Source organism: Tribolium castaneum, chromosome 9, assembly GCF_031307605.1.
Source record: "Tribolium castaneum strain GA2 chromosome 9, icTriCast1.1, whole genome shotgun sequence".
NCBI classification, from domain to species: Eukaryota; Metazoa; Arthropoda; class Insecta; order Coleoptera; family Tenebrionidae; genus Tribolium; species Tribolium castaneum.
This window is the reverse complement of record NC_087402.1, coordinates 8,586,197-8,610,559: the sequence shown is the minus strand read 5'-3', so window position 1 is coordinate 8,610,559 and position 24,363 is coordinate 8,586,197. Positions and strand designations below refer to the sequence as shown.

The 24,363-nt window shown below is 37.2% G+C and overlaps 2 protein-coding genes and 1 long non-coding RNA gene across 20 annotated transcripts; 1 reads left to right on the top strand and 2 right to left on the bottom strand.

Moving 5' to 3' along the window:
• Nucleotides 1-75: 75 nt before the first annotated feature.
• LOC663563 (proton channel OtopLc) lies at nt 76-13,994 on the bottom strand. 14 transcript variants are annotated; one of them, XM_015979278.2, is made up of 14 exons: nt 13,781-13,994; nt 10,684-10,848; nt 9,050-9,180; nt 6,268-6,673; nt 5,972-6,037; nt 5,341-5,629; nt 5,133-5,293; nt 4,482-4,638; nt 4,179-4,388; nt 3,204-3,419; nt 2,902-3,151; nt 2,571-2,852; nt 2,248-2,461; nt 76-1,959 (listed from the first exon to the last, which is right to left on the bottom strand). In XM_015979278.2, exons 2-14 carry the CDS (start codon nt 10,831-10,833, stop codon nt 1,651-1,653), a joined length of 2,841 nt encoding a protein of 946 aa, XP_015834764.2. In that variant the 5' UTR covers nt 10,834-10,848; nt 13,781-13,994; the 3' UTR covers nt 76-1,650. The 14 variants fall into 14 exon arrangements, with proteins under 14 accessions (XP_015834764.2, XP_015834761.2, XP_015834765.2 ...); XM_015979275.2 differs by lacking the exon at nt 13,781-13,994 and adding an exon at nt 13,117-13,301; XM_015979279.2 differs by lacking the exon at nt 13,781-13,994 and adding an exon at nt 12,601-13,044.
• LOC135267162 (uncharacterized) lies at nt 12,275-13,894 on the top strand. The gene is made up of 2 exons (XR_010335501.1): nt 12,275-12,420; nt 12,592-13,894. It is a non-coding gene; the product is annotated as an uncharacterized LOC135267162 (long non-coding RNA).
• A 597-nt stretch (nt 13,995-14,591) lies between the features above and the next one.
• On the bottom strand, nt 14,592-23,940 carry LOC663528 (proton channel OtopLc). 5 transcript variants are annotated; one of them, XM_008194421.3, is made up of 7 exons: nt 23,400-23,940; nt 19,342-19,533; nt 19,183-19,296; nt 17,611-17,834; nt 17,340-17,516; nt 17,129-17,289; nt 14,592-17,018 (listed from the first exon to the last, which is right to left on the bottom strand). In XM_008194421.3, the coding sequence occupies exons 1-7, from the start codon at nt 23,603-23,605 to the stop codon at nt 15,861-15,863; spliced, it is 2,232 nt and encodes a 743-aa protein (XP_008192643.2). In that variant the 5' UTR covers nt 23,606-23,940; the 3' UTR covers nt 14,592-15,860. The 5 variants fall into 5 exon arrangements, with proteins under 5 accessions (XP_008192643.2, XP_015834770.2, XP_064215109.1 ...); XM_015979284.2 differs by lacking the exon at nt 23,400-23,940 and adding an exon at nt 19,956-20,092; XM_064359039.1 differs by lacking the exon at nt 23,400-23,940 and adding an exon at nt 19,740-19,857.
• Between the last annotated feature and the right edge of the window lie 423 nt (nt 23,941-24,363).

The following is a 24,363-nucleotide window of genomic DNA, read 5'->3' as shown; positions in this document are numbered from 1 at the left end:
CGGTATCTCAGTTTTTTGCCACAATTAATTAACATTTAGTGGTGATTGTGTGAGATGGGTTATAAAAACTCGTGCTATTTTCGGACTTTTATTAATCTAAATAAATAAACAATGCAGTTTCAATAAAATGACTGGTTACTCTATTATGTTTATTATGCTAATTACGTTAAATTACACACAACGTACTAAAATATCAAATGTAAGAAGATCTGTATTGAGAACTAATAATAAATATTGAAGTCAAGCATGAAACATATTGAAAATGTTTGGTAAAACGTTGAACATTTACAGAAAACGGCAGTGTTGAGTACGATTCAAGCCCACCTACACAGTAGTAGTTTTAAAATTTATCGATTTAATTGGACACTTGAGCTTAAGTTGAATTACCTACTACACATCACGACCTTACTTGAATCTTGTTATTTTTCTCGACAATTTAAAATAGAAATAAATACATTATGATTTAAAATATATACATTTAATATGAGTATATTCCTCCAATATCTAGCTCTAGCTATAACATTACTTATAAATATGTAATATTAATGTTATATATCTTCTTAGGTGATATAACACAGATTTCACAAGACAGTAATGTAGTACATGTAAAATTTTGATGAGAACAATGACTGATTCAACTTAGTGCTAGTTTTACTTACAATGGAATCACATTTTCAACGATTATTTGCATTTTCATGATCTAATTCGAGACCTTGTATAATTTTCCAATTTTGTGCGGATAATATCTCTGCATTACCAAACAATTGGTCATTTGTAACTGATTAAAATATGTTTAACACGCTTTTGCAGGTGAAATAAACTCTAGCCATTCAAAGGGAATGAGATATAAAAACTAAGGTCGTAGGTATGTGTCAAGTCTTTTGGTTTAACATTGAGTATTCGGTGGTCCACAAAAATTACAAGCAGTACATTTCATAACTACAGAACTAGTGATGTGGCGGTACAAAAGTGACAAAGAAAATAATCTCATTTTGCTGTGGTTATATCTAGACGTGTATTTGTTGTTAACAATTCTCCCTTGAACGAAAATCACATAAAATCTCCATCAATATGGTTTGTTTGTTATATACACACATATACCAACATCTAACTAGACTACAATTCAATATTATTAGTAGCGCTCACTTGAAATGTATATAAAAATGTTGGAATTACATATTTTAAACTTCTAGAAGTGTAATTTCGAGGAAAAAGTATGGACAGATACTCTCCCCTCGTTATTACTGATCAACTATTCTATGTGTACACTAAAACAGTTATTCAGCAACACTGATCTAATATTGGATGGGTTTGTTCCGAGTAACAAAACGTCTACGGGTTCATCTAAGTACTTTGGTTTTTCATTACAAACATGTGCGTATAACAAGGGGCGAAGCCCCGGAAAATAAACCGTGAACTAGCTTTCTAGCAACTAAATAACAACGGAAAAACCAAGCGGAAGCCTAAACTATAAATAAAGTATATACAAAACAAACAAAAATAAAATTTGCTATTACGATAAACTATAATAAATAAAACAAAAAATAAAATTTTGCTTACTTTAGATGAGCAAAACCATCAGACTTATATCGTAAAGGGAGTGTGTTTGTTAGCTGATCCCTCGAAAAAACATAAATGCCTAAGTACTTATTATTCAAGTCTCGCTTTGTAACTAGTTTTCCAAATCTCGGCTAATGTTACAGCTGAATGGAATCTATGGAAAATGCAAAGTGGTAATGTGAAACGCTGGACGATAGCCCAAGCTAAAAATCCATAAAACTTTAATTGTACAGGGTTCGCTTTCACTTTCTGCATCTCGAAAGTGTAAATTATCCACATGGTAACGTTACAGATGAGCAGGAAAGTCACCACCTGTCGCCCCGGCTTGGAACGGTCGTGTTCCGGAAGGTGGACGCGACGGCGCGAAACGTCGGCGATAAACAGCAACTGGAGAATCACCTTCAACACAACGAATTTGTCACACGACTTATCTACGACCACAAAGTCGGAATTCATCCGAAAACACGACTTTTTACAACCAAAAATAAAAAAATTAAATCGTAGCTATAACTCATTTTTTCCGATATCTAGAGCATTTTTATAAGCAACTTTATAACAGGTAAAAACCCTGTCTCTAAAAACTTAACTGGTGCAGTCAGTAGGTTTTTAAAGGAAAAAGTTAGAGCCCTGGACGTAAAATACAGTGAAGATATTGGAAAAAATATACTTTGGTGGAAACCTTCGTACCTGGAGCACTGAGAGGATTCCGGTAATCATGACTAACATGTTGGATTGGTTGGTGAAGGCGTCCATGTGCCCGGCAATGACACTGAACACCGCATAGATGAACAAACCGAAAGCAGAGACGCGTAGGAGGATATCATTGAGATCACTTTGTTCTTCAGTTTTAAATTTGAGAGATTGTACCCTGTAATTGAGTCGTGTAGACCTTAGGTGCATTCTTTGATGTGTGTGAAATGAATGATGAGCGGCAAACAAAAACAAAGCATGAAATGAAGAGGCAGATTAGTGCGCAATAAAAAGCTTGTTTGAGAAATTGAAACACTCACCTTATAAATCCAATAATTATAGCAATAATGCTGAGCACCATAAGAACACAATGAGACACGTCCGCAAGATAGATTGCGAGTAGTTTGAAGTGAGATTGATGGATGAGCACGAAGAAGAGAATCAGACATATCAGAGAGCCCACCAGAAGGAGAAGTCCAAAGAATAAGCCTTTGGAAGCCCCCACGCAGTCGACACGACCTTGCTGGGCGTGAGCCAGAGCCACGGCTCGGCGTGAAAGCATCACCTCAAGACGGTGTTCCAAGTCCTCCTGGGTGACATACCTACAACGTTTAAAACATTTTTTTAACGAAATCAAATAACGGACTTTACCTTGGGTTCCTCCCGATATGTTTCCACATTACGTAAATCACCGCCGCCCCAATAAGCGAGTACTCAATGATAAAAGGGAACAAATACGGAGCAGAGTCTTGAACTATTGATCCCATTATATTCACTCGGCCACAACTTTGGGGACTCACATCCGTGCCATTAGAGGCATTTAAAGCTTGCAGTGCTTGAGGTATAATATCTTCCATGAATTCCGTTCCATTATTAATAGCATTCAACGGCTCTTCCGCCACTAAAAAGCCCCCAAAAACAATTAAAAACCCTTCAAAGGTAACAAAGCGTACCGTTAGCCACATTGTTAGTATCAAAGTTATTGAAACTTCGAAAATCAAAGAAGTTTGGATGAGCGGTTGTGGTAGTTGTTGCAAGGGTTGTCGTTATAGCTCGCCAGAATCTGGTTGTTGCGGTTGTTGTTGTTGTTGTGGGGGTAGTAGTGGGAACAGTGTGCATTAATCGCCACAAAGTTGTCGGAATGGTTCTTGTAGGAGTTGTGAACACACCTTACATGCGAAATTGTTAGTAATTGTTAGTAAAAATCAGTGGCGTCTCGCCAGGTGAAGATTAAAGAAAATATGCTGCTTTACTAGTTACTCAATTTTTTTTCGCAAAATAAGTGGCAATTAAAAAACTCTCGTAATTATCATTTATTCTACTATAAATATTGGGTAACTGAATAGCTTCGTTATCGTTAGTCCTGAATTTGACTGAAGACACATTTTGTAATTGATTGGTACATTATAAGGACAATCACAATACTAATAATTTTATTGCAAATTCAGTGAAAGCAGACCGGTTTTTGATTTTCAATGGTCACAGTTCGAGTTTTTGGGGAAAAAAGAATCGTAGAGATTGTTATCTTCGCCCCCTTTACAAAATAATTACACAATAATGTGAAAATATTTTAGAGACAATAATTTTATTGCAAATTCTGTGAAATTTATTGTCCACATCACGCACTTTCAGGTTCTTACTTGAACAATAAGCTAATTCACTTTAAAACTAAAGCAATTTCGATCTAATTTGGTCATTTCGTGACGAAATTTTGCAAAATAAATGAGTTTCTTGCTTAAAAACAGGAAAAATGTAACAAAGAAGGTCTAAATAATGACAAAACGTGTTACAATGCACGAAAAAACAAGTTATTTCCGGCCTTTCGCCCGAAAAGTGTTTTTTGTATTTAACTCTTCACCTAGTTTAAATCCGAAGCCGCCACTGGGAGAGAAAAAGGAACATGCAGTGTTAAGTCCCTCTTGACTTACGTCTAGCGCTGGTGGCTGTTGGTAGAGTGGTAAAGCCACGTAACGTAGTCGCAGCAGTGCTAGTGGTAACTCTAGCAAGATTTTTCAGTGTTGAAGTAAGCACAGGTGCTGTTGTAACAGCAGCTGCTGTTGTTGTTATGATATCTGGCACTGCAACGTGACTTCCTAGCACTGTGTTTGCGTTACGCAGGTTTTGCATACGAATACTATCTGCAATTATGTACAAAAGCATTGAAGCACTGAAGCACTTGGTTCTGAATATTGAATTAAGTGCACTTGTGGAAAAATCAACGAAAAACTTACCTGTGAAGTTACGAGTCGAGTTAAATTCGTCTCTATGGTAGATGGTAATCTCCTTAAGATATTCAAGCACAAGAGTCCGAATCCAGACACAAATATTTGTCGCAACAACATGCATTAAACCAAAACGTGCTATGACTTTAAATCGATGAATGTTTAACTGAAATGATTTAAAAATTGTTAGAACCCAATTTAATTCAGCCGTCAACAACAATCAACTACTTCTTTCGATGATTGTGTGGGTGAATTAATTATTTATTTAATTTGCAATGCGTAGTACAAGTTGGAGTAAACAGTGTTGGGAAATATTTTGGAACCAATCCAACTTCAAAAACTACCTATTGTGAGTATTATAACCATACTTTGTTTTCTACTAGTCTAACTAATTGTTTGCCAACAAACACTAAGGAACAAATTAGTTCCATTTGAACGAACTTCTGTTACACCCGTTTGTATTTATTTATAAATTTCTGTGTAAATAAACTCTACAAATAGAATTTCTTGTTTTTTGAATTATTGCCTCTACGGAAACATTTCTACAAAAGGTGCAGGGTGCAAATAAAATTGAAAACAATTTAACAAAACCTCGTTTCAAATTGACCTGACACCTATGTATAAAATGTTGGCAAAAAATCAAATAGGTTGCAAACTTACCCTCGAATTCATAAAAATAAAATACATCTGCATGAAAGTGAAGATCATCTGAAGAACAGGATTGACCCCTCGCAAAATCATGTAACAGGGAGAAGTGAATGGCACTTCGAAGAACGTCCCAAACTCCAGCCCGTTATAAATCATGGTACCCAGCCCGAAAGCTGTAAGAATATTTTCGTTTTTTGAAACATATACAGCGGGCTCTCACCGATGGCGCCGATTCGGAGGAAGAAGCTGCCGTGGCTTTGGTCATTTTGCGTGGTCTTCCGCTTCTTCTTGCATTTGATGACGGTTCCGGCCTCCACGTCGGCGTTGTTGGTCGACGGCGCCGGCGTCGGAGGCACCGGCGGCTGCGGCGTCGCCGGAGGTGGCGCCGCAGGAGTCTGTTCCTGCGAGACAACAGGGGCGTCAGATTGTGCACTGATTTCAGCCACAGGCACCGGCACCGCAGCCAAACCTGCGTCAACCACCCCTTCGGAGTTGCGCCGGTACGTGCTCTACCCCCACAAAACCAAATAAAATAATGAATAAACGAAACGAGTGTGCGACATGTTTGTGCGTGTAAGTTTCGATGGGAATTTTATTTTGTTTTATGGTTGTATCGGCGGAAAAAGGATGTGATCGACAGCTACGCATCCACTAAGTTCTACTTAGAACCGACACCACTTCACATACTTTTCCTCCACACAGATAAGAAGGGGAAGCGTAAACAAAAAGATTATTCCATGCTAAGGACAACACAAAAAGTGCAGCGCGCTACTTTTTGCGACGTCTGAAGGAGCGAAAAGCCAATTGTAGGAGGAGGAAGGACAGTTGACTAGGCACCAACCTTCGCTCACCTGGTGAGTTGGGGATGTTGCCTTCTGCTGGACCATGTCACGCATCTTACGTGGAAATCTCTCCCTCTACACGCACAACATGCTCAACAACGCAAAATAACTCAAACTTAATAAATAAAGTTAAACAGAAAACAATTAAACACAAAATTGTTAATTGAAATTAAACGTAAATTAAAGTCGAAAAGACCACCCCTTCATGTTTACTCACAAATAAGTTATTCACCTTTGGGGTGCCGTAACTTATTCATGATTGAAATGTTATTCAAACAGTCTAGACGTGATGAAAAGAAAATTACCTTTTCCTGTTTCTTGCTCTTCTTGTCTTTATCCTTCTCTTTCTCTTTCTCCTTTTCTTTTTCCTTCTCTTTCTCTTTTTTCTCTTTTTTGAGGCGCTCCTTCTCCTCTTTCTTCTTCTTTTCCTCCTCTTTTTTCTTTTCTTTCTCCTTCTCTTTGGTTTTTTCTTTGGGTGGTTTTTTCACTTTCTCTTTCTTCTCACCCTCTGAGCAACACGTACTCTCTTGTAATAGAAAACAGAAGACGTAGAGAAGAAACAATATGCTCATACCGTAAAGGTACGTAAAGAAACCTTCGTAGTAATAAAGGGGGATATTGTGAGTGACTACATCTGATATTACGTACGCTATACACACAACAACCAAAAGTTTCGCATAAACGAAACTCATGATTATGAATAAGGAAGTCCTGAAAAAAAACACAAGTATAAGACAAAATTCTTACTGTATTCTTCATAGTGTATTATTAGCGTTGGCATTGAAATTACATTAGATTCAGACTGGAGCAGTTATTCAAAATATTAATAAAACCGCCAGTCAAAAGTGATTTCATCAGTTGCGTGTTTATTCCAAACGCGAAATATTTAATTGTCATAACCAAGTAATGAAAGTAATCAATAGTCGCTTATGACATTAATACTTCATAAATCACTCTTAACAATACTGCCATTTAAAAATAATTTCTCAAAAGTTTTTTTCGGTCATAACCAAGCGTTGTAAAGCTGACGCCTCAGAATACATACCGAGGTTTATCGGAAACGAAAAGCTCAAACATTGTGAATTCACTCTGACTAACACTACTGCACTAATTTTCTAAAAATAATCTCGGAATTTTAGTTTACAGTAGGGTCAACCGTGCTCCCACTCTGCCTTCTGGCAGACTTGTTATGTTATAAATTCCAGATCTGGTCTTTCGTGATAACATTATGGTCATTACGCTAAGAACAAGCCTTTCAGCTACACCACAGCGCTGATTAAGCTTGGCAAAACAATGCTTGAACTGAAGTTTGTGAATTGGTTCAGCCTTATTATAGCAGAATGACATCACTCTTTTAAAATTAAAAAAGAAAATCAGCACAATACACGTTTATTTGAATGTTGAATGCCTCTTCAAAAAGACGCTAGGAAAATGTTAAGGACCAGAAGAATTTTTTCCAAAAAACTGTGGAATAACTTACAATACAAAATACTGAATATTTTTTGGACGTTAAAGTTCATATTTACCCGGAAGAGATATCTGTTATTCACTGATTTGCTATTTTATGGATTTCTTGTGTCCATTACAACAAAAATGTAAAAAAGCTAATTCACTGCATATTTCTGTTTTTCATTAGGAAGACTAATGGTAACTCGAGCCTGGAAGCCATCATTATAATGAATGAGCTATGTAATATCAAGTGTTTGTCATTAGCCTCTAGTTCTTCATGTTACGAGTCGTAAAATTTTAAACCGCCGACTGTTGATGTTATCGATTTATTTCAGAAAAGCGCCCAGGAAGTGGCGGTTTGCTTTGTGTCAAAGCGTTTATTATAAAAATAAAAGAACATTTTCGAGCAGATTTTCTCGTCAAAAAGCAAAGTTTGAGACAACGTCACGATTCACGCAAGAGTTTATGGCATTGTGCGTGTGAATACCTTTTGTCTGGCTTGGGTTGAACCTTTTTGAGTTCCATTTCTTTGTTGGCGGCATTATTTTTTTCAGCAGCAGAATCACTTCCGCCGTGGGCCCGTGATACCGGAAGTGTCGCCATATTGTCGACAGACTCCACCTCAACAGTGGCAACCTTGAGTTCACCACCGCCCACCATTATTCAAATAAATCCAATAACAATTTTCAAAAATACCCAAATTTGTAATTTCGTTGGTCTCGAATCACATTTTTTAACTTCTAGACGTATCGATGTCTCTTAGGCCGGATCAACAATTTTAATGATTGTTTTGTTTATCTTAATCAATTACATTTTCGAATTGCATTTATCGGGGATAAAACATCGAAGGGGGAAAATACGAGTTTTTCTCTTAATTCACATCATGACCAGGACGTTTAGCAACCCGTTTGCGTCACACTTAGCACCAATTAATGACGATTCACCGTATTTTTTTATTTTTAATGATAAAAGCTCGGCGTTAGACGCCTCGATACCGTGAACTAGAAAGCTCGCGAGAGCCGATAAAGGAAGGGATGCTGCAGGAGAGTCACGTGTTGTACCAGACTTGTTGGGATTGGTCCATGAGAAAAGCTGGCCCGGGATTTCGACCTAGTGACCTCCGTGACCTCACCCAAAATATTGCCAAAATCGGCGCAATTTTCACTTTGACTGGCCCCAAAACGGCCAAAACGCCCCGAAAAACCCAAAATACAATTTTGCCCCCAAACAAATCGGAAAATTTCGCGAAAATCAAAATCGAGCTTTGATCAATCACCCGCAGAGCTTTGATTCCGATAATGGTGGTCGGTATAGCCCCAAACGTTTAGTTTATGACATTTATTGCAGAAGAAAGGATGCTGCGTGGAACGTTATTGATCAATAGCACCCCCACTCCCATTTATGAGGGCGTAGCAGCCACTTCAGCTCTCCAGAAGGGCAAATGGAGCTTATTATGTTGCCGTGTAGTACACGCAACATGATCTCTTTGCGCTAAACTTTGAGGAGGATCAACCACCGGACCGGAAGATTTAAAGCCTGATTACCCTTCATATTAAAAGGGTTCGACCTTTTTTGAAAATTAACTGACATTATCCGGCGACTTTGTGTAGCTGCGAATTCGAAAAATGCGATACTTACTTGGCATTCTTTGGAACAAACGTGGTTTCGACATAGTGAAAGTCATCTTCGGGCTCTTTAGGCATTAAAGGTGTTCGATCGGCGCGATGATGAGTTGGTGATGTATGAGAACCGTAACCATCGGCATTAAGCTATAAAAATAAAGACAAATGATGATTCGACAAGTTTGCTGAAAGATCATTATCCACCGGTAGCAAATCGATTTCCGTGTATTTGTGTTGGGGAAATATTGTCTCATAAAAATGAAAGTCGCATCTTTGTGACGGAAGAAAATAAATACTGATTTATACACGTTATTTCATTTTTAACACAATGTTGTGGAAGTACAACAGGTGGTTTTGATTTAAAAATAGAACATATGGCCCGAAGAGAATTCGAGATTTTAGACCACTTGGCCGCTGGCATCTTATGTTTTATTCAAGCTTTTACTTTTTTCTTTTCAGTCGCTTTTTTACTTTTATTACTTTCTTCTACCACCATTGATGGAAAATTGCGATTTGAAATAAAAACCAAAATGTAAACAGTTTATATAACAGCTAAACAAAGTTTCCTTAACAAAGCTCTTTTAAAGTTAAGTTGTCTATTTCTGTTTGATTCAGGAAAATGAAAAAGTACAAATATGGTGTCACTTACATCGGCTTACCAAAAATAAATCAACGTTAATTAATCGGCCGAGCCATTTCCAGGGCAATTTATCCCGTTGTTGATTTTCCTGACTAATTGTTTGCGTTTTGCTTTTTAACAGTTTACACAGAAACTTTTAAATATTTAGTCCAATCAAAGGTTGTAGCGACAGGATTTATTGCCAGCGACTAATTAATGAATTTGAACATTTTGAAAAATGATAAGGTGGGGTTATTATTGACAATTTCCAATAATCGGTAAATAAACGCTCATTTTACGACCGGCAGTTTAAGTAGTTAACATCTTAATAGGGTTGTAAGACTGTAAATTTATAATGGTTTAGACATGCCACTAAGCAGCATATCCCTTGTCATCATTACATTTCAAAAATAAACATTCTAAATTTATCCCCACATTTGTGGGATATGATTTACGATTCGGGAATACCATTATTCCGCATGTTTGTTCTCATTAATTTTTACAACCAAATGGACCAATTAAAATTCTTTGAAAATTGAAACTAACTTTTCCTTCTGTTGGAAGCTTTATTGCATTATTGATCTACTCTACATAACTCGTATTCTAAGAAACCTAATATGTAAAGTGAGTTGCATAAAACTTTGCGACATAATGGGGAGTCCAGCACAACCACAAACCCGTTCTTTGAAAGATTCGCGACCTGTTTGCGAAAGAACACAATAAATTATTCAATCAATTCTCTCCAAGTCCGTATAAGTTGGCCACCTAGGAGCCTGAAAACCGAAACGAAAAGTGGAAATTGCGAGAAATGAGAAAAATGAAACTGCTTGCAGCTTGCAGAAAAACGATTATTTAGTAACGGTACAATAGTCAATAAATCATTCCGTAATAATTAATAAGATAATTAAGAATCAAATACCAAACCGGTTATCGCCTCGGAATCGTTAATTTTATGCATCACGGCCCGTTCCACCCATCCATCCGTCCGAAAAGCATAATTGAATAAAAACGTTACAAAAATCGGCTCTTACTCTAACAATGGTGGCTACAGGCTGCTGATGATGCGGTTGGTCCATTGCGAAAGGCGGCGGTGTTGGTATTTTCTTCGGAAGCGGTTCCATCGGTATCTGCTCCCCCAGGAGGCGCTCTTTCATCTCGTGAATGTACGGACACCGTTGCATGTTCGTGATTTTGTACTGGAACAAAAAGGAACAGTGACTCGCCCTTGTCTCGAAACCACCATCCTGAAAATGTGCAATTACAATAATAGGCTTAATGGCCACCAAAGGCTTGGTTGCACAATTGATCGTTGGCGAGGTTTACACAGCGATTGAGTTGCAGCAGGATTTTAATTGGAAAAATGCCACCAACAACAAGTGGCTTCGGTTCCTGCTTTGCTACGAATTCTCTACATGTAGAAAAGAAAGCGGAAAACTCATTAATTGAGTCGCTTGACATGATGAGAGTTAGAATAATCGCCGGCAAATATGGATTGGCTTTGGCGGAAATACGTCAGGAAGTCGGCCGGTTTGCATAGCAAATATTTACAAGACTTTTCGACAACACTTGGCTCAATTATTCCAGATGCTGATAATCTGCACAAACTGCCGTTGATTGAGGCAGAAACGTTTTGTTTTAAATACGAGCACAATACCTTATTATTCAGTTTCACAGTTTCATTCCTTCCTGCTTCAGGTACTGTTGCTTGCAACAATACACCTATTTCAAATGAGACCCAATAAATCGATAAATTATAAATAACATCTGTAATAGCGCCTGAAATCAGAGAAACGACTTCCTTATGAATAAAATAAGGTGTAGGCATCAGATAATATATCTGTAGGCTCCAATGACGCGTTTCACAACAAAAGCTAGTCAAAAATATGGAAAATATCACGTTTCTTTTGACTGTAAAACGCCTGATCCCATCCCTAATTCAATTTTCCGTTTCAAATAGGTGCTAGTCCCCGTAAGCTGGCCTGATCTCATTTGAATAAAAGGAGTTTTAGCACCAGATTGTTGCTCTAACAACCCAAATAAAACCTATTCAATTACTAAATCATTTGCACAACAAGAAATTCAACTATGGAAAAATCTAACACAGATTCTCGTTCATAAATCTCTGTCACAAATTGCCGACATACCGCTCCTTGCTTTAATTACTACGAAGAAATAATATTACATTTAACAATACTCAGGACACATTTGATTAAATATAAATCTCACAAAGAAGCAATTAAACTTTCCTCCATAAATCATGATCTCCTACATGACGTTAATACAGAGATTAACTCACAAAAACGACTAAAACGTTACGGAAATGCAACTACAATGTAGTAAATAAGAGCGATCAGCACTTAATGGGCCTTTGGGGTCTTACCAGAATAAAGCCATTAACTCGCGTGAATTATAACGGAAGAGGCAAGGAAAACGAAAATTTTTGTGGCTGGAAATGATTCAGCAATAATTAAATTTTGAATATTAATAATAATATTCCGCATCAGAGTGCATATCCTCTAGCTTCAGCGGTCCATAACAGAAATGTTGAATGTCATTACCACGCATTACGATTGTCACTTGAACTGTACTTTACCATTGACGTCAGTTCCAGCTTCAAGCGACTCTGTAACACCTGTGTTGAATGGTAACAGATAGACAATTATCAATGGTTTCGCGTTACAAGTGATTAAAATTTACACCGCACTCTGTCAACTCCTTATTAAATAGAAATAAATTTGTGACGACTTCCTAAAGTGGTCTGATTGGAGGTGCGAAAAATTTTTGCTCGTGTTTAATTCATTTAAAAATATAGGTCACACCCTTCCCTATATCGATCAAAACAATAAAGCTTATTTTTAACCCAGTTTTGAACCCGCTGAAAGTCGCTAGAACTTGGTCCAAAGCTGTTTATTTACCGAAGTGAATCAAAGTTATTTCAGTCAACTCACCTAAAACCGGGGAATAGGCGCCAGAAGAGTCAGTGCATGGGTGCATAGTGCAAGGACAACCGAATCAAAACAACGCACCATCCTGCGATGTTATCGAAAAAGCTCCCCGGAAGGGTTGGAACGTGCTTTGGCGGCTAACATAAACCGGAAACGAGTCCGTCGAGTTCACAAAATTAAATAAAGCAACAAAAGTGCGTGCGTACAACTAGTCTACTGCGATTAGGTCGACGGACTCGCGGCCAACTTGATGGTGGCTTCGCCACTGCGCTGCGCATTTGTCCCGGATTCCCCGCTCTCTTGGTGATTACGGACAATTTTCGCCAATTCCGGGTCTCATAGATTATGTAAGAGGGATGAAACGCACACGTGGGCGACCAAGTGATCGATCAAATTTTGAATTTGGAAAAAGGTAAGTAAAATGTGGCATGACCCAGTTTCTAATAGCAACTACAGACGGCTTCAATCAAATTTAAAAGCTCACTCAGACAACATTTAAACAGCAAGAGCACGACTTACAATTTTAACTTTACATTTGATGGCTTTCTGGTGTCTGTCATCATTTATACTTTCTTCGTTTATTTTGGGCAGTTTGTTCATTTTTTAGTTGGTTCATTCTAATTGTTGACTACTTGTGCATGATGATAGAAGAATGCACTTATACTAACATCTGAAATCGTTATGCGCGAAGACATTCGATATCAACCCATCAATTCAATTACCGACGTCGTTCATCTCAAAGCTCAACTAATTCAACTTGCAGCTTGTTTCAGATTTTTATCTAGGTCACACAAGCGGCCAGAAGAAGCTTTGAGGCATCTTTTGATTTTTAGTCACGTATTACACGCCCCAGTCGCTTACGCATACTGAAGGGTGGCTATTTTTGTCCCTCGGAACCCTACATCCGTAGCGCATTATTTCACATCAAGTGTTCCGAATGGTGCCCTAATCATTTCAGAAAAAAACAAAAATACCAATTTTGAAAAAAATCAAATGATCGTAATGAGGTAAACCTGGGGGTCGTTCATCCCCTCCAAACACCTGTTTCTGCAACCGAACAAAGAAGCATCGGGACGCCACCAACGCCGATCGAAGTCCACTACTACCCTTATGGAAAAAGTTCGATCCAAAACAAGTTTTAGAGGGAAATTGTTGCAACTATTTTTGCGTTTTTTGAACTTACCTAATCTCCATATTTCCACCCTTCAAAGCAATCTTGTGTCCATCGACTATGAAATCACCATTTAATTAATTGCGATATGTATCTTTGATTTATTATTATTATTGTTTACTTTTATTACAACATTTTCAATTTAACGAAAGCACTACTAGTACTAGAGCTGAAAGCTCGCGTGCTACCACCGCTCCTAAACTCTGAATAACTATAGTCAACGTTGCATTACGCTAGACTGTAGAATGCGTTTTAGTGTTTTGGTTTCCCCCTACTACTGTTTGTATCACGTGACTTGGCTTCAGGGGCTCTGAAACGACTCGTGTGGACCATCAACCCTCTTATTTCATTCCGATGTGAATTTTTAACAAGCGCAAGTACAGTTCGACAAAACTTTTGTTTTTGTCAAGAGCAGCATAATATGTTTTCTTTACGACTTCTGACTGCTACTCTCAAGTGCACAAGTGCACATCAAGATAAACGACACACTTACTTCGAGTGTGTTTATGATTCTCGACTAAGAACTAATGTAACAGAAGTCAATGTCTCCGGTTCTTGACACATTTTGCGTGTTGTGTATACGATCGGTCCTTGACTGTAAAACCCGGAAACTATCAACCCTCGCTCTAAATGATTCAAAGTTTCATTTGTAGTCCACCCCATTCGCTACCCCCAGGCTTCATCTTATTATTCCACACTTTTGCTTTCTGCGCTCAAAATTTTATAACTTGATTTGTTCCGCCAACACTTGCCCTCCTTGGGTACCCATTAGGCAAGAAGAGATTTAAGTTTTTTGCGTTAATTGGCAAATAAATAAGACAAATTTGTAAAGTGTGATATTTTATTACGATACATTTAGTAAATAACTTGCAAGTAAAATTAACATTTAAATAAGTCAAATGATAGCTATATACAATAAAATTGTAAATGGATAACAAATAATTTACAAATCTCTAAACTAATATGGCACAAAACATAACTAAAACATGGCTGAAAGCATTTCTGATTGGCACCATTAATTTTTCTAAAATAAATACACAAATGTAACATTTAAAACTAGACTAATAAGTAAGTGCCATTTGTATAAAGTGGGTCCTTGTCCGGATACATTTTAACGTCGACCCATTTTACACGTGGAACTTACACCTTATCAAAATCGTTACGACGCATCTATTCTCATAAACTACAAAATATTGTTCCCAAAAATTTGTACATAACAAAGGATTATTAGTCAACGAGATCATCAACAAAAGTTTTAACAAAAATCTCGTTGTTGCGAGAAATCTAAACATCCATTGTAATTAAAAAGCTATTGAGCCAAGTATGTAAGTGGTACTAAGGTGCTTATTTATTAATAGGCAGGACAAAATTGAACTTTGTACTTTAACAGCTATTTCATAAAGGAAGACGGCTTTGTAAATTGCTATAAAAATGTGTAAAATGTGAGAAGTATAAAAAGGTTAGATATGAAGGTGGGTTAGCTACTCCTACAAACACTAATACGAAAATAGTTTTTGGTGTAAATCTGACGTTCGAAAAGATTATTGTTTGAACATTGTCAACCCTGCATTGATCAAACTTCGGTTACTACGCAATTAAGGGCCTTTGTGTCCAACTCTAATTTGATTTGTGTTGTGGCGGATGAAACTCTTCACTTAAGCAATTAGGCGTATTAAAATCTCTCCAAAAATATGAACTGAACGAACTAATTTTGAGCATTCCGGAGTCAGTCTTGTAACCCATGCTACGTATTTAGGATATGTTAACTACTTCTACGTTAGAATGATCGCTTAGGGAATCGCAAAAATCCTTGCATATCCGGTTCCGTGAAGTCTTGAAACTACCAATAAGTTATGTAACACACACTCGTAATACACTGTCATAAAATACAAGATTTAATTAAAGACGACTTACGTTACTTGAAACTAGACTTTCATGATCAATAAACGAAGCTTAATCTCACACACAACATCGACCATCCTTGCCACTTCAGTCTTAAGGCTGAACTATACTGCTTAAAAATTCACTCTCTTGGCGGTTATAGTTCAACCTTTTAAACAATAAAAAGCCAAGACTAGAACACCACAAGCCGCTACATATAAGTCGGTTTGATCTTGTAAGCGCGCTTCCAAATCTCACACAAGCAAACGGTCGAATGAAACCGGTAGAAAATGGCCAGGGGCATTGAGACATGGGTGATGATGGTCCAGGCCCACAACCCGTAAAAATGCAACTGGATGGGGTGCGACTCTGCCCGCGACTTCTCCAGTGTGTTAATAGCCCACATAGCCAAATTCGTCACCAGCAGGAAAGTGACGATTTGGCGCCCGGGTTTCCGCCGGATCTGCTCCGGAGTGACACAACTACGCCTGGACGCGTCCAAAATAAAAATCGTCTGACAAGTGGTTTGCAAAAGGGAAGCTAAAGCCGTCACTAGGACCAAAACAGTGTTGCGCTGAATCGTGAACTGACCACCGATTATTGTAAACGTGCTGTAAATAAACATCCCAGTTTGGGCGCCGATTAGGAGAATGTTATCCAATTGTAAATTCTTACTGCCGTCGTATTTGAGTTGGCGGACTTGCCACATGCCGATTATGGCCGCAAGAGTGGTCAAGCCGTAAAGAGTCAACTCGCAAATGTTGACTTCAATGACCGCCAAACCGACAAATTCCGACCGCGAGATCAAGACAAAGAACAAAATCAGGGAGATGATTGTGAGGACCAGGAGGAGAATCCCCACGAAGAGGCCTTTGTGGGCCCTTGCGCAGTCGACTGAATAGTGATGAGGGCTCCGTTTGTACGCCGAAAGGTCGCTCTTGGCCCTGGCCCCAGTTAAGGGCAGCTTGGATATGTTTTTCCACATGACATACAAAATAGCCGCGCAAATGAGACTGTATTCGATCGTGCAAGGAAAAAGGAAAGGTGAAGCATCTTGGACTAGAGACCCTATAATATTAGTGCGCCGGCACTCGTAGAGGTGGTGGGGCCCTTTGAGCCCCCGCGCCACAATATGGTGGCCGTGCGCTTCGGGTGGATGGTCCATCGGGACGGCCGGAAGCCCCAAAATATTGTTTTTGTAAGGGATCCGGTGAGAGATCCGGAGTGAGTTATTTTCCGGGTTGTAGAAGGTCAGAATCTCGTGTTTGGTCTCTTGGACTAGGACGTTCAACCAGACGGAGAGATTAGTCCCGATCATGTGCATTAAGCCGAACCTTGCAGCGACTTTGTGCCTGTAAACTCGCATTTGCTGGAACAAAGAAACGCTAGATGGAGCTTTGTGGATCAATAGTGTGTGGGTCACGGAGGTCGCACTATCGGGTCGATAACCCATAAAAGTTTAATTTGCATGATGCTTACCTCGTTATTCAGAAAGATGAAATACATTTGGATGAAAATAAAAGCCATGCGAGTGGCCGGAGTTAGGGCTAGGAGGACGTTATGGCATTTGGTGTCCCGTTCGAGTTCGAAGTATTGTCCAAATTCGAGTCCTGAGTAGATCATGCTGCCGATTCCGAAAGCTGGAATTTGGTGTTAGAATTGAGGTGGGGGTGAGAGTTGGGGGAATTACCAACGGCTCCCATACGGAGATAAAAGCTTCCGTAGTGGTTTTGTTTGGTAACTGTGGGCAAAGAACTCCTCCTCGGGCGATTATAGATTTGTGAACTGGCCGTATCAGCACTCGTTTCCCCCGTGTCATTATCAGACTCTTCATCTGAAATACTCTCTTCCCTACCTTTCGAGCTTTCTGCAATAAGTACAGTTTACGCGTCATTTACATCGCTTGTGTGAGTTATACTTATAGCAGATTAAACACGAACAAATATAATAAACATCCTTACTGTTATTAGCTTCTGCAACTCGTTTCCTTTTTCTTTTATCTCGCAGAAGGACGGTGTACATGTAGAGGAGGAAAAACATGCTTCCAATGTAGAGATAAAGATAGTACGCTTCGTAGAACGAAGGAGGAATATACGTTGAAATAACTTCCGCCATAGGAAATGCTGTTCCCATCACCACCAATAATTTCCCGTACAGAGCCGACAAAGTCGTCGCCAGAGCGTCGCTGGAACGAGCAATCAACGCGCAATTAAGATTTAATTAGACCAACACTCGGAAACAGTTCGCAAATTTTTTATTAGATTTTTTCTTAACTCGATATAGTTCTGAAGCTCGTCAAACTGAATTATTAGAAACAAAACTTTAATTCTATATTTATATTTTGTCTAAACTCCATATTAGTAGTATTGATATTTCTAATAATGATAGTCATATCATTCAATAAATTTATTTTGTTTTCACAGGACGGATAACACAATTATGAACACAGTTTGTATTTTTTTAATCAGAAATGTTTTTATGGCACACTATGCAAAAATAGCTGTAGTTAGTACGAAATTTTCTACTATGACAAAAAAAAACAACATAACTTGAAAATTATCACAGGTATAGAGAATACTAATACAAATCGATGCAGAAAAAAAATTCTCTTCCATCTAGAAAAATCAAAATTTGGACAACCCAATTGAAAAAATTAGTTATGGGTACTAGAAGATGCTCAAACTCAAATATGAGAGTTATCGATTTTTTACGTGACAGGTGCAAATCCAAAAATTTAAAAAAAATCTTAAATATCACGAAAACGGTTTAACTTAGATATAGAGAAATAACTGATAAATAACTCAGCTAATAAGCTAATCCAAGAACGCAGTGAAAAACATAACTTTGCATTCAAAATAAGAAAGTTGATAGCGACTTCCGGTATAACCGAAGTATCGCCATCTTGAAAATATTTTCAATGAGCAGAACTTGACGGATTATGGACGAGTACCAACTTTCACATAAATACCTTTATTAGAACTTTCAATACTTCTAACGTGGGACTTAGACGGAACTGTATATCGGTTCCTGTTTTGTAATTTTAGATGCATTCAGGAAAAAACATTTTTTTGATGTATTTCCATTTGGAGGTAGGAGTTTATTTACAAAAGCGTCGTAATCACTGGCTTGACGCCTTAATAAAGGGATAATTAATCTTGATTTTGTGTACGTTTCGGGTTAGCTGGTGTGCAATAAAAGTTGAAAGCCGCTTTGAGCGACGTTATTTTTACCATTTGTTGGGCCAATCTGTCCCGCAGCGTAAAATTTATCGCTGCAATATGTCCCCCTCGTATCGTGGCTGAGCATGAATTCCGCGATGATCAGAATTATTACCAACGCTCTCAATAACACGCCAGAAACAGTAATTTTTCTCCCTTAAGGAGAATAGGGTAAGTAAGAAGCAGCGAAAAGGAAAAATCAATAAGAGCGGAATCAGGCTCTTAAGCTACGCATTTCAAGTCGGATCATAAAAACTTGCGACAATGGGCCGAGAGCATCTTATCGCTTAATTAGCGTTGAATAATTAAACTTACGCCCCGAGTTGTCTCCATTCAATCTGTTTTTCCGCACGTGAAAGCCTCCTCATGACTGGGAACTGCTGATGGTAGCCTAGGGGTGCCACGGCGAGTGGTCCAGGTGACAGAGTTCTGAAAGTGGATTATTTATGAGGGTTTTCTGGGAAGTTTCCTTACTTCGGGGGTGGAGCGATTTGGACGTGTGCAGTTTGTTTGGTGGATTTTGACGGAGAAGAATGATGACTCAACGTTTCTGGTGAGACTATGACAGCAGAAGGGGATGCTGGAGATGGTAGCAAAGGGTCGCCACCCCCAAGTGCACTGCTCCGACTGCCCCCGCTCATGTTCTGGGGCGGTATCGTCGGCCAACTATAAATAAAATCGCAATTAATTTTTGTTTCGTGCCGGAAATTGATTCACCCAACAATGGACAGTTGGAATAATAATTTCAAAGCGACATTGGGGGTGACACTATCAGACATTGTAATCGATAAGTTGGCCCTAAACTACACACTATGGGCTATTTTAGGAACCGTGTCACTTAGGGAAGTCAGATAAACATCCCTCTTTCTTACACGCGAGTCGAGAGATAAAAGGACCAAGCTGTTAATTGGTTGAAACCTCTTCTGGTTTATAGTCGAAAAAATGATCACCACACATGCCAGTACTTGTTTCCTCTTCAACAAGAAACTAAATTTAAATTAAAGCATTCTTAAAATAAGCCACATGTGTCCAACAAATTACGTGACAGAAATAGTCGAACAAATGTCGTAAATTTCAAGTATTGTTACCTTAAATGGCCTTCACATGTGCGGGTTAACCATACAGGTCCACCATCGTGACCCCTACTAGACATACTAAAGGGTAACTGAGCTGATGGGGCAATTATTCCATTGAGCCAAATCAAACCATTAAAAGAGCGAATTGTTTCCCGCATGTCGTGTACCACTCGACCACGTGCAAATTACTTTACTCTTTGTTACTGGGAGCTAATGCATGCAATTTACGCTAAAATCCATGTGTGAAATCGTACTACAGTTGCGATTATAGGGTCAGCGAACTTTAACATAATTCATTGAACACACAACGAAAGGGTAAGTTATTAAAGCAGAAAACGGCTTCAATCGGAGACGCTGAAAAAGTTTATCCCATTAGAGGGATTTCGCAAAATCGGCGCAGTTTACACACAGCGAAGCCTCATTTACATTTTCTTATATTTCAAATATTTTTCATTCATTACGAACTTTTTGACTCATAACTTCAACCCTCTTAAAAAAAGACGTTTTCCTATATTTTAAAAAAATGTTGTTCACTTATTTTAAATTTAAAGCCTTTGGTAGATCTACCTATCGGTTCTTTAGTTATTAGCGAGGTGCCTACGTTAAGGATACTTTCACAAAAAACTTTTTTTTTGAAGTCGCTCCAATGATGCTTTATGCAGGTTTCTATGTTCATTTTAAATGTTCGATTTTTCAGATTTTATCGATATTTTGGTCGGTTTTCAGTAGGCACCCGAATCGGACAAGAACTCTATTAGAACTATTATTTTTGGAAAGCTCTTTTAATTAACTGCCTTAAAAAAGATTATTGTCATCTGACTATTAGTTTTCGAGTAATTAAAAACAAAAATACATACAACAAGTGAAATTTATTTGTGTATAACTTGAAAACTATTATGAATTTTTCAAATTTTTGGAATGTTTTTGAATTTACTGGACGCGATCGATGCCCTTATCCTTCTACATCGATTTACATCAAAATAGTTCCATTTCTTTAAAATAGTTTTGTCGTAATTGATAAAATAAAATAAAAATAAAAAAATAACTTTATAAAAAAAAAACAATGTACTCTTGTGAGCTCCAGAACTACTAGAACTATTATTTTTGGAAAGCTCTTTTAATTAGCTGCCTTTAAAAAAGATTATTGTCATCTGACTATTAGTTTTTCAGTAATTGCTAACAATAACCAAAAATACATACAATAAGTGAAATTTATTGGTATATAACTTAAAAACTATTATAAATTTTTAATTTTTTTGCAATTTTTTTAAATTTACTGGACGCGATCGATGCTCTGATCATTCTACATTGATTTACATCAAAATAGTTTAATTTCTTCAAAATAGTTTTGTCATAATTGATAAAATAAAAAAATTAAATAAAAATGAAATAACTTTATGAAAAAAAAAAAACAATCTACTCTTCTGAGCTCCAGGACTACTAGAACAATTATTTTTGGAAAGCTCTATTAATTAGCTGCATTTAAAAAATATTATTGTCATCTGACTATTAGTTTTCCAGTAATTGCTAACAAAAAACAAAAATACATACAATAAGTGAAATTTATTTGTACCTATATAACTTAAAAACTATTATAAATTTTTCATTTTTTTGGAATTGCTTTGAATTTACTGGACGCGATCCATGCCCTGATCATTCTACATTGATTTACATCAAAATAGTTTAATTTCTTCAAAATAGTTTTGTCATAATTGATAAAATAAAAAAATTAAATAAAAAAGAAATAACTTTATGAAAAAAAAAAACAATCTACTCTTCTGAGCTCCAGAACTACTAGAACAATTATTTTTGGAAAGCTCTTTTAATTAGCTGCCTTTAAAAAAAATTATTGTCATCTGACTATTAGTTTTCCAGTAATTGCTAACAAAAAACAAAAATACATACAATAAGTGAAATTTATTTGTACCTATATAACTTAAAAACTATTATAAATTTTTCATTTTTTTGGAATTGCTTTGAATTTACTGGACGCGATCCATGCCCTGATCATTCAATAGTGATTCATATTAAAATAGTTTAATTTCTTCAAAATAGTTTTGTCATAATTGATAAAATAAAAAAAATAAAAAAACAATCTACTCTTCTGAGTTCCAGAACTACTAGAACCATTATTTTTGGAAAACTCTTTTAATTAGCTACCTTAAAAAAAGGCTATTGTCATCTGACTATTAGTTTTCCAGTAATTGCCAACAAAAAACAAAAATACATACAATAAGTGAAATTTATTTGTATATAACTTAAAAACTATTATAAATTTTTCAATTTTTTGAAATTTTTTTGAATTTACTGAACGCGATTGATGCCCTGATCATTCTACATTGATTTACATCAAAATAGTTTAATTTCTTCAAAATAATTTTGTCATAATTGATAAAATAAAAAATGAAATAAAAAAAAAATAACTTTATGAAAAAAAAAACAATCTCCTCTTGTGAGCTCCAGAACTACTAGAACCATTATTTTTGGAAAGCTCTTTTAATTAGCTGCCTCAAAGAAAAGATTATTGTCATCTGACTATTAGTTTTCAAATAATTGCTAACAAAAAACAAAGATACATACAAGAAGTGAAATTTATTTGTGTATAACTTGAAAACTATTATAAAATTTTTCAATTTTTTTGAATTTACTAGACGCGATCGATGCCCTGATGATTTTACATTGATTTACATCAAAATAGTTTAATTTCTTCAAAATAATTTTGTCATAATTGATAAAATAAAAAAATAAAATAAAAAAGTAATAACTTTATGAGCTCCAGGACTACTAGAACTATTATTTTTGGAAAGCTCTTTTAATTAGCTGCCTTAAAAAAAAGATTATTGTCATCTGACTATTCGTTTTCCAGTAATTGCTAACAAAAAACAAAAATACATACAATAAGTGAAATAAAAAAGCAATAACTTTATGAAAAAAAAAACAATCTACTTTTGTGAGCTTTGACGTTCAAACTAAGGGTTGTTTATTGTCCTTTACTGTTCCTTTCTTTTATTTATTTAAATGCGGTAACCACCAAGAGACTCGTAAATTATTGGCCTCCCTTTCCGCACTTTTGCTTGCTTATTTAGTTTTTGTGTGAAAGCTTTTTTGAAATATACACGCACGACAAGTGGCATGTTTCCCTTCTCACACCCACTATTTTTGTTGTGAATAGATTTTCCACTGCGGAAGCATGTAAATAGCACAAATAGAACGCACAGAGTCGTATAATTTAAAACTTTGTCATATTTTAATGATAATCTCTAGAGCACTATACTGGAACTGACATGAAACATGTCCGGGTCATGTCCCGTTACGATTTTTCTCTTTCACATTCTCGTTTAATAATTGATTGGAGTGATATTCCTAATACGGTAAAGGATGGACATTCAATCCGTTATGAGCCGTATTTGGGCTTCTTCAGGCAAGTTGGGTAAACTGATACAATAAATCACGTACCTTTCGCCTTCAGTTTTCCCGTACCCTAAAGCAGTGGGGGTTGCTGTGGTGTCCGCAGTCGTGTCCCCGAGGTCAGCAGCGGAAGTAGTTGCCATTTCTTCGATATCCGAATCGATTCCTTTATCAAAATCCATGTAAAACGAATCTCTCGAATCGCTAGATCCTCGCCTCAGCTTGAGACTCAAATCAGGCGAGCTATCATCCATTGTGAATCGATTTTTTCACCGCACACACTTAAGACATTCTAAATTATTTCAGCATTGTCTTTGGCCACGTGACGTAGTACCAAATGGTACTACTTCAGCAGGAACCCGCTACTGATTAATAATCACATCACGGAATTTTTTCGAGCTACGAATTATTTTGTTGAATTTTTGTAGCAAGGGTTGTTACTGCAACGCTAGCGGCTACATCACACAATTTCTGAACGTGTTGAGCACTCGTTTTACTCAGAATCGCGTAATTTTACATTTTAACGCTTCCAACACCGTCCACACTCAACTGATGCTCGGGTCTCTTTTATGTTGGAGCGGTAGCTGCTGCGGAGTCAACGACATAGCTATACATCCTACATAGAGTAGGGGGTGTGTACCTCTAGAGGGTAGACGTTGTGGGGTGAAAGCGTTGGGAGAGGATGCAGAGGGTTGAAGCATCGATTTTACTCGCAATTTCAGTGGATTCACCTTTTACTCAAACCGTGACACCGCGCTTGTTTGTAGTACAAGTTCATTCATGGGATTGGTATTGCGACATGGGCAGGACCATCATGGGCATGGGGAAAAATAAAAAACAGCTTTTTTCCAAATATGATCATTTGTTGTTCTTTTGGTATTTTTTCATTGCGTTTTGATCACAAATATAGTACCTTCCTATCTTTTATTAGAGGCGCAAATAGAACAAATCGACAATATTTTTGCCAGTTTAAAATAACAAACATTTGCGATGTGGAAAATGTAAGGTCAAA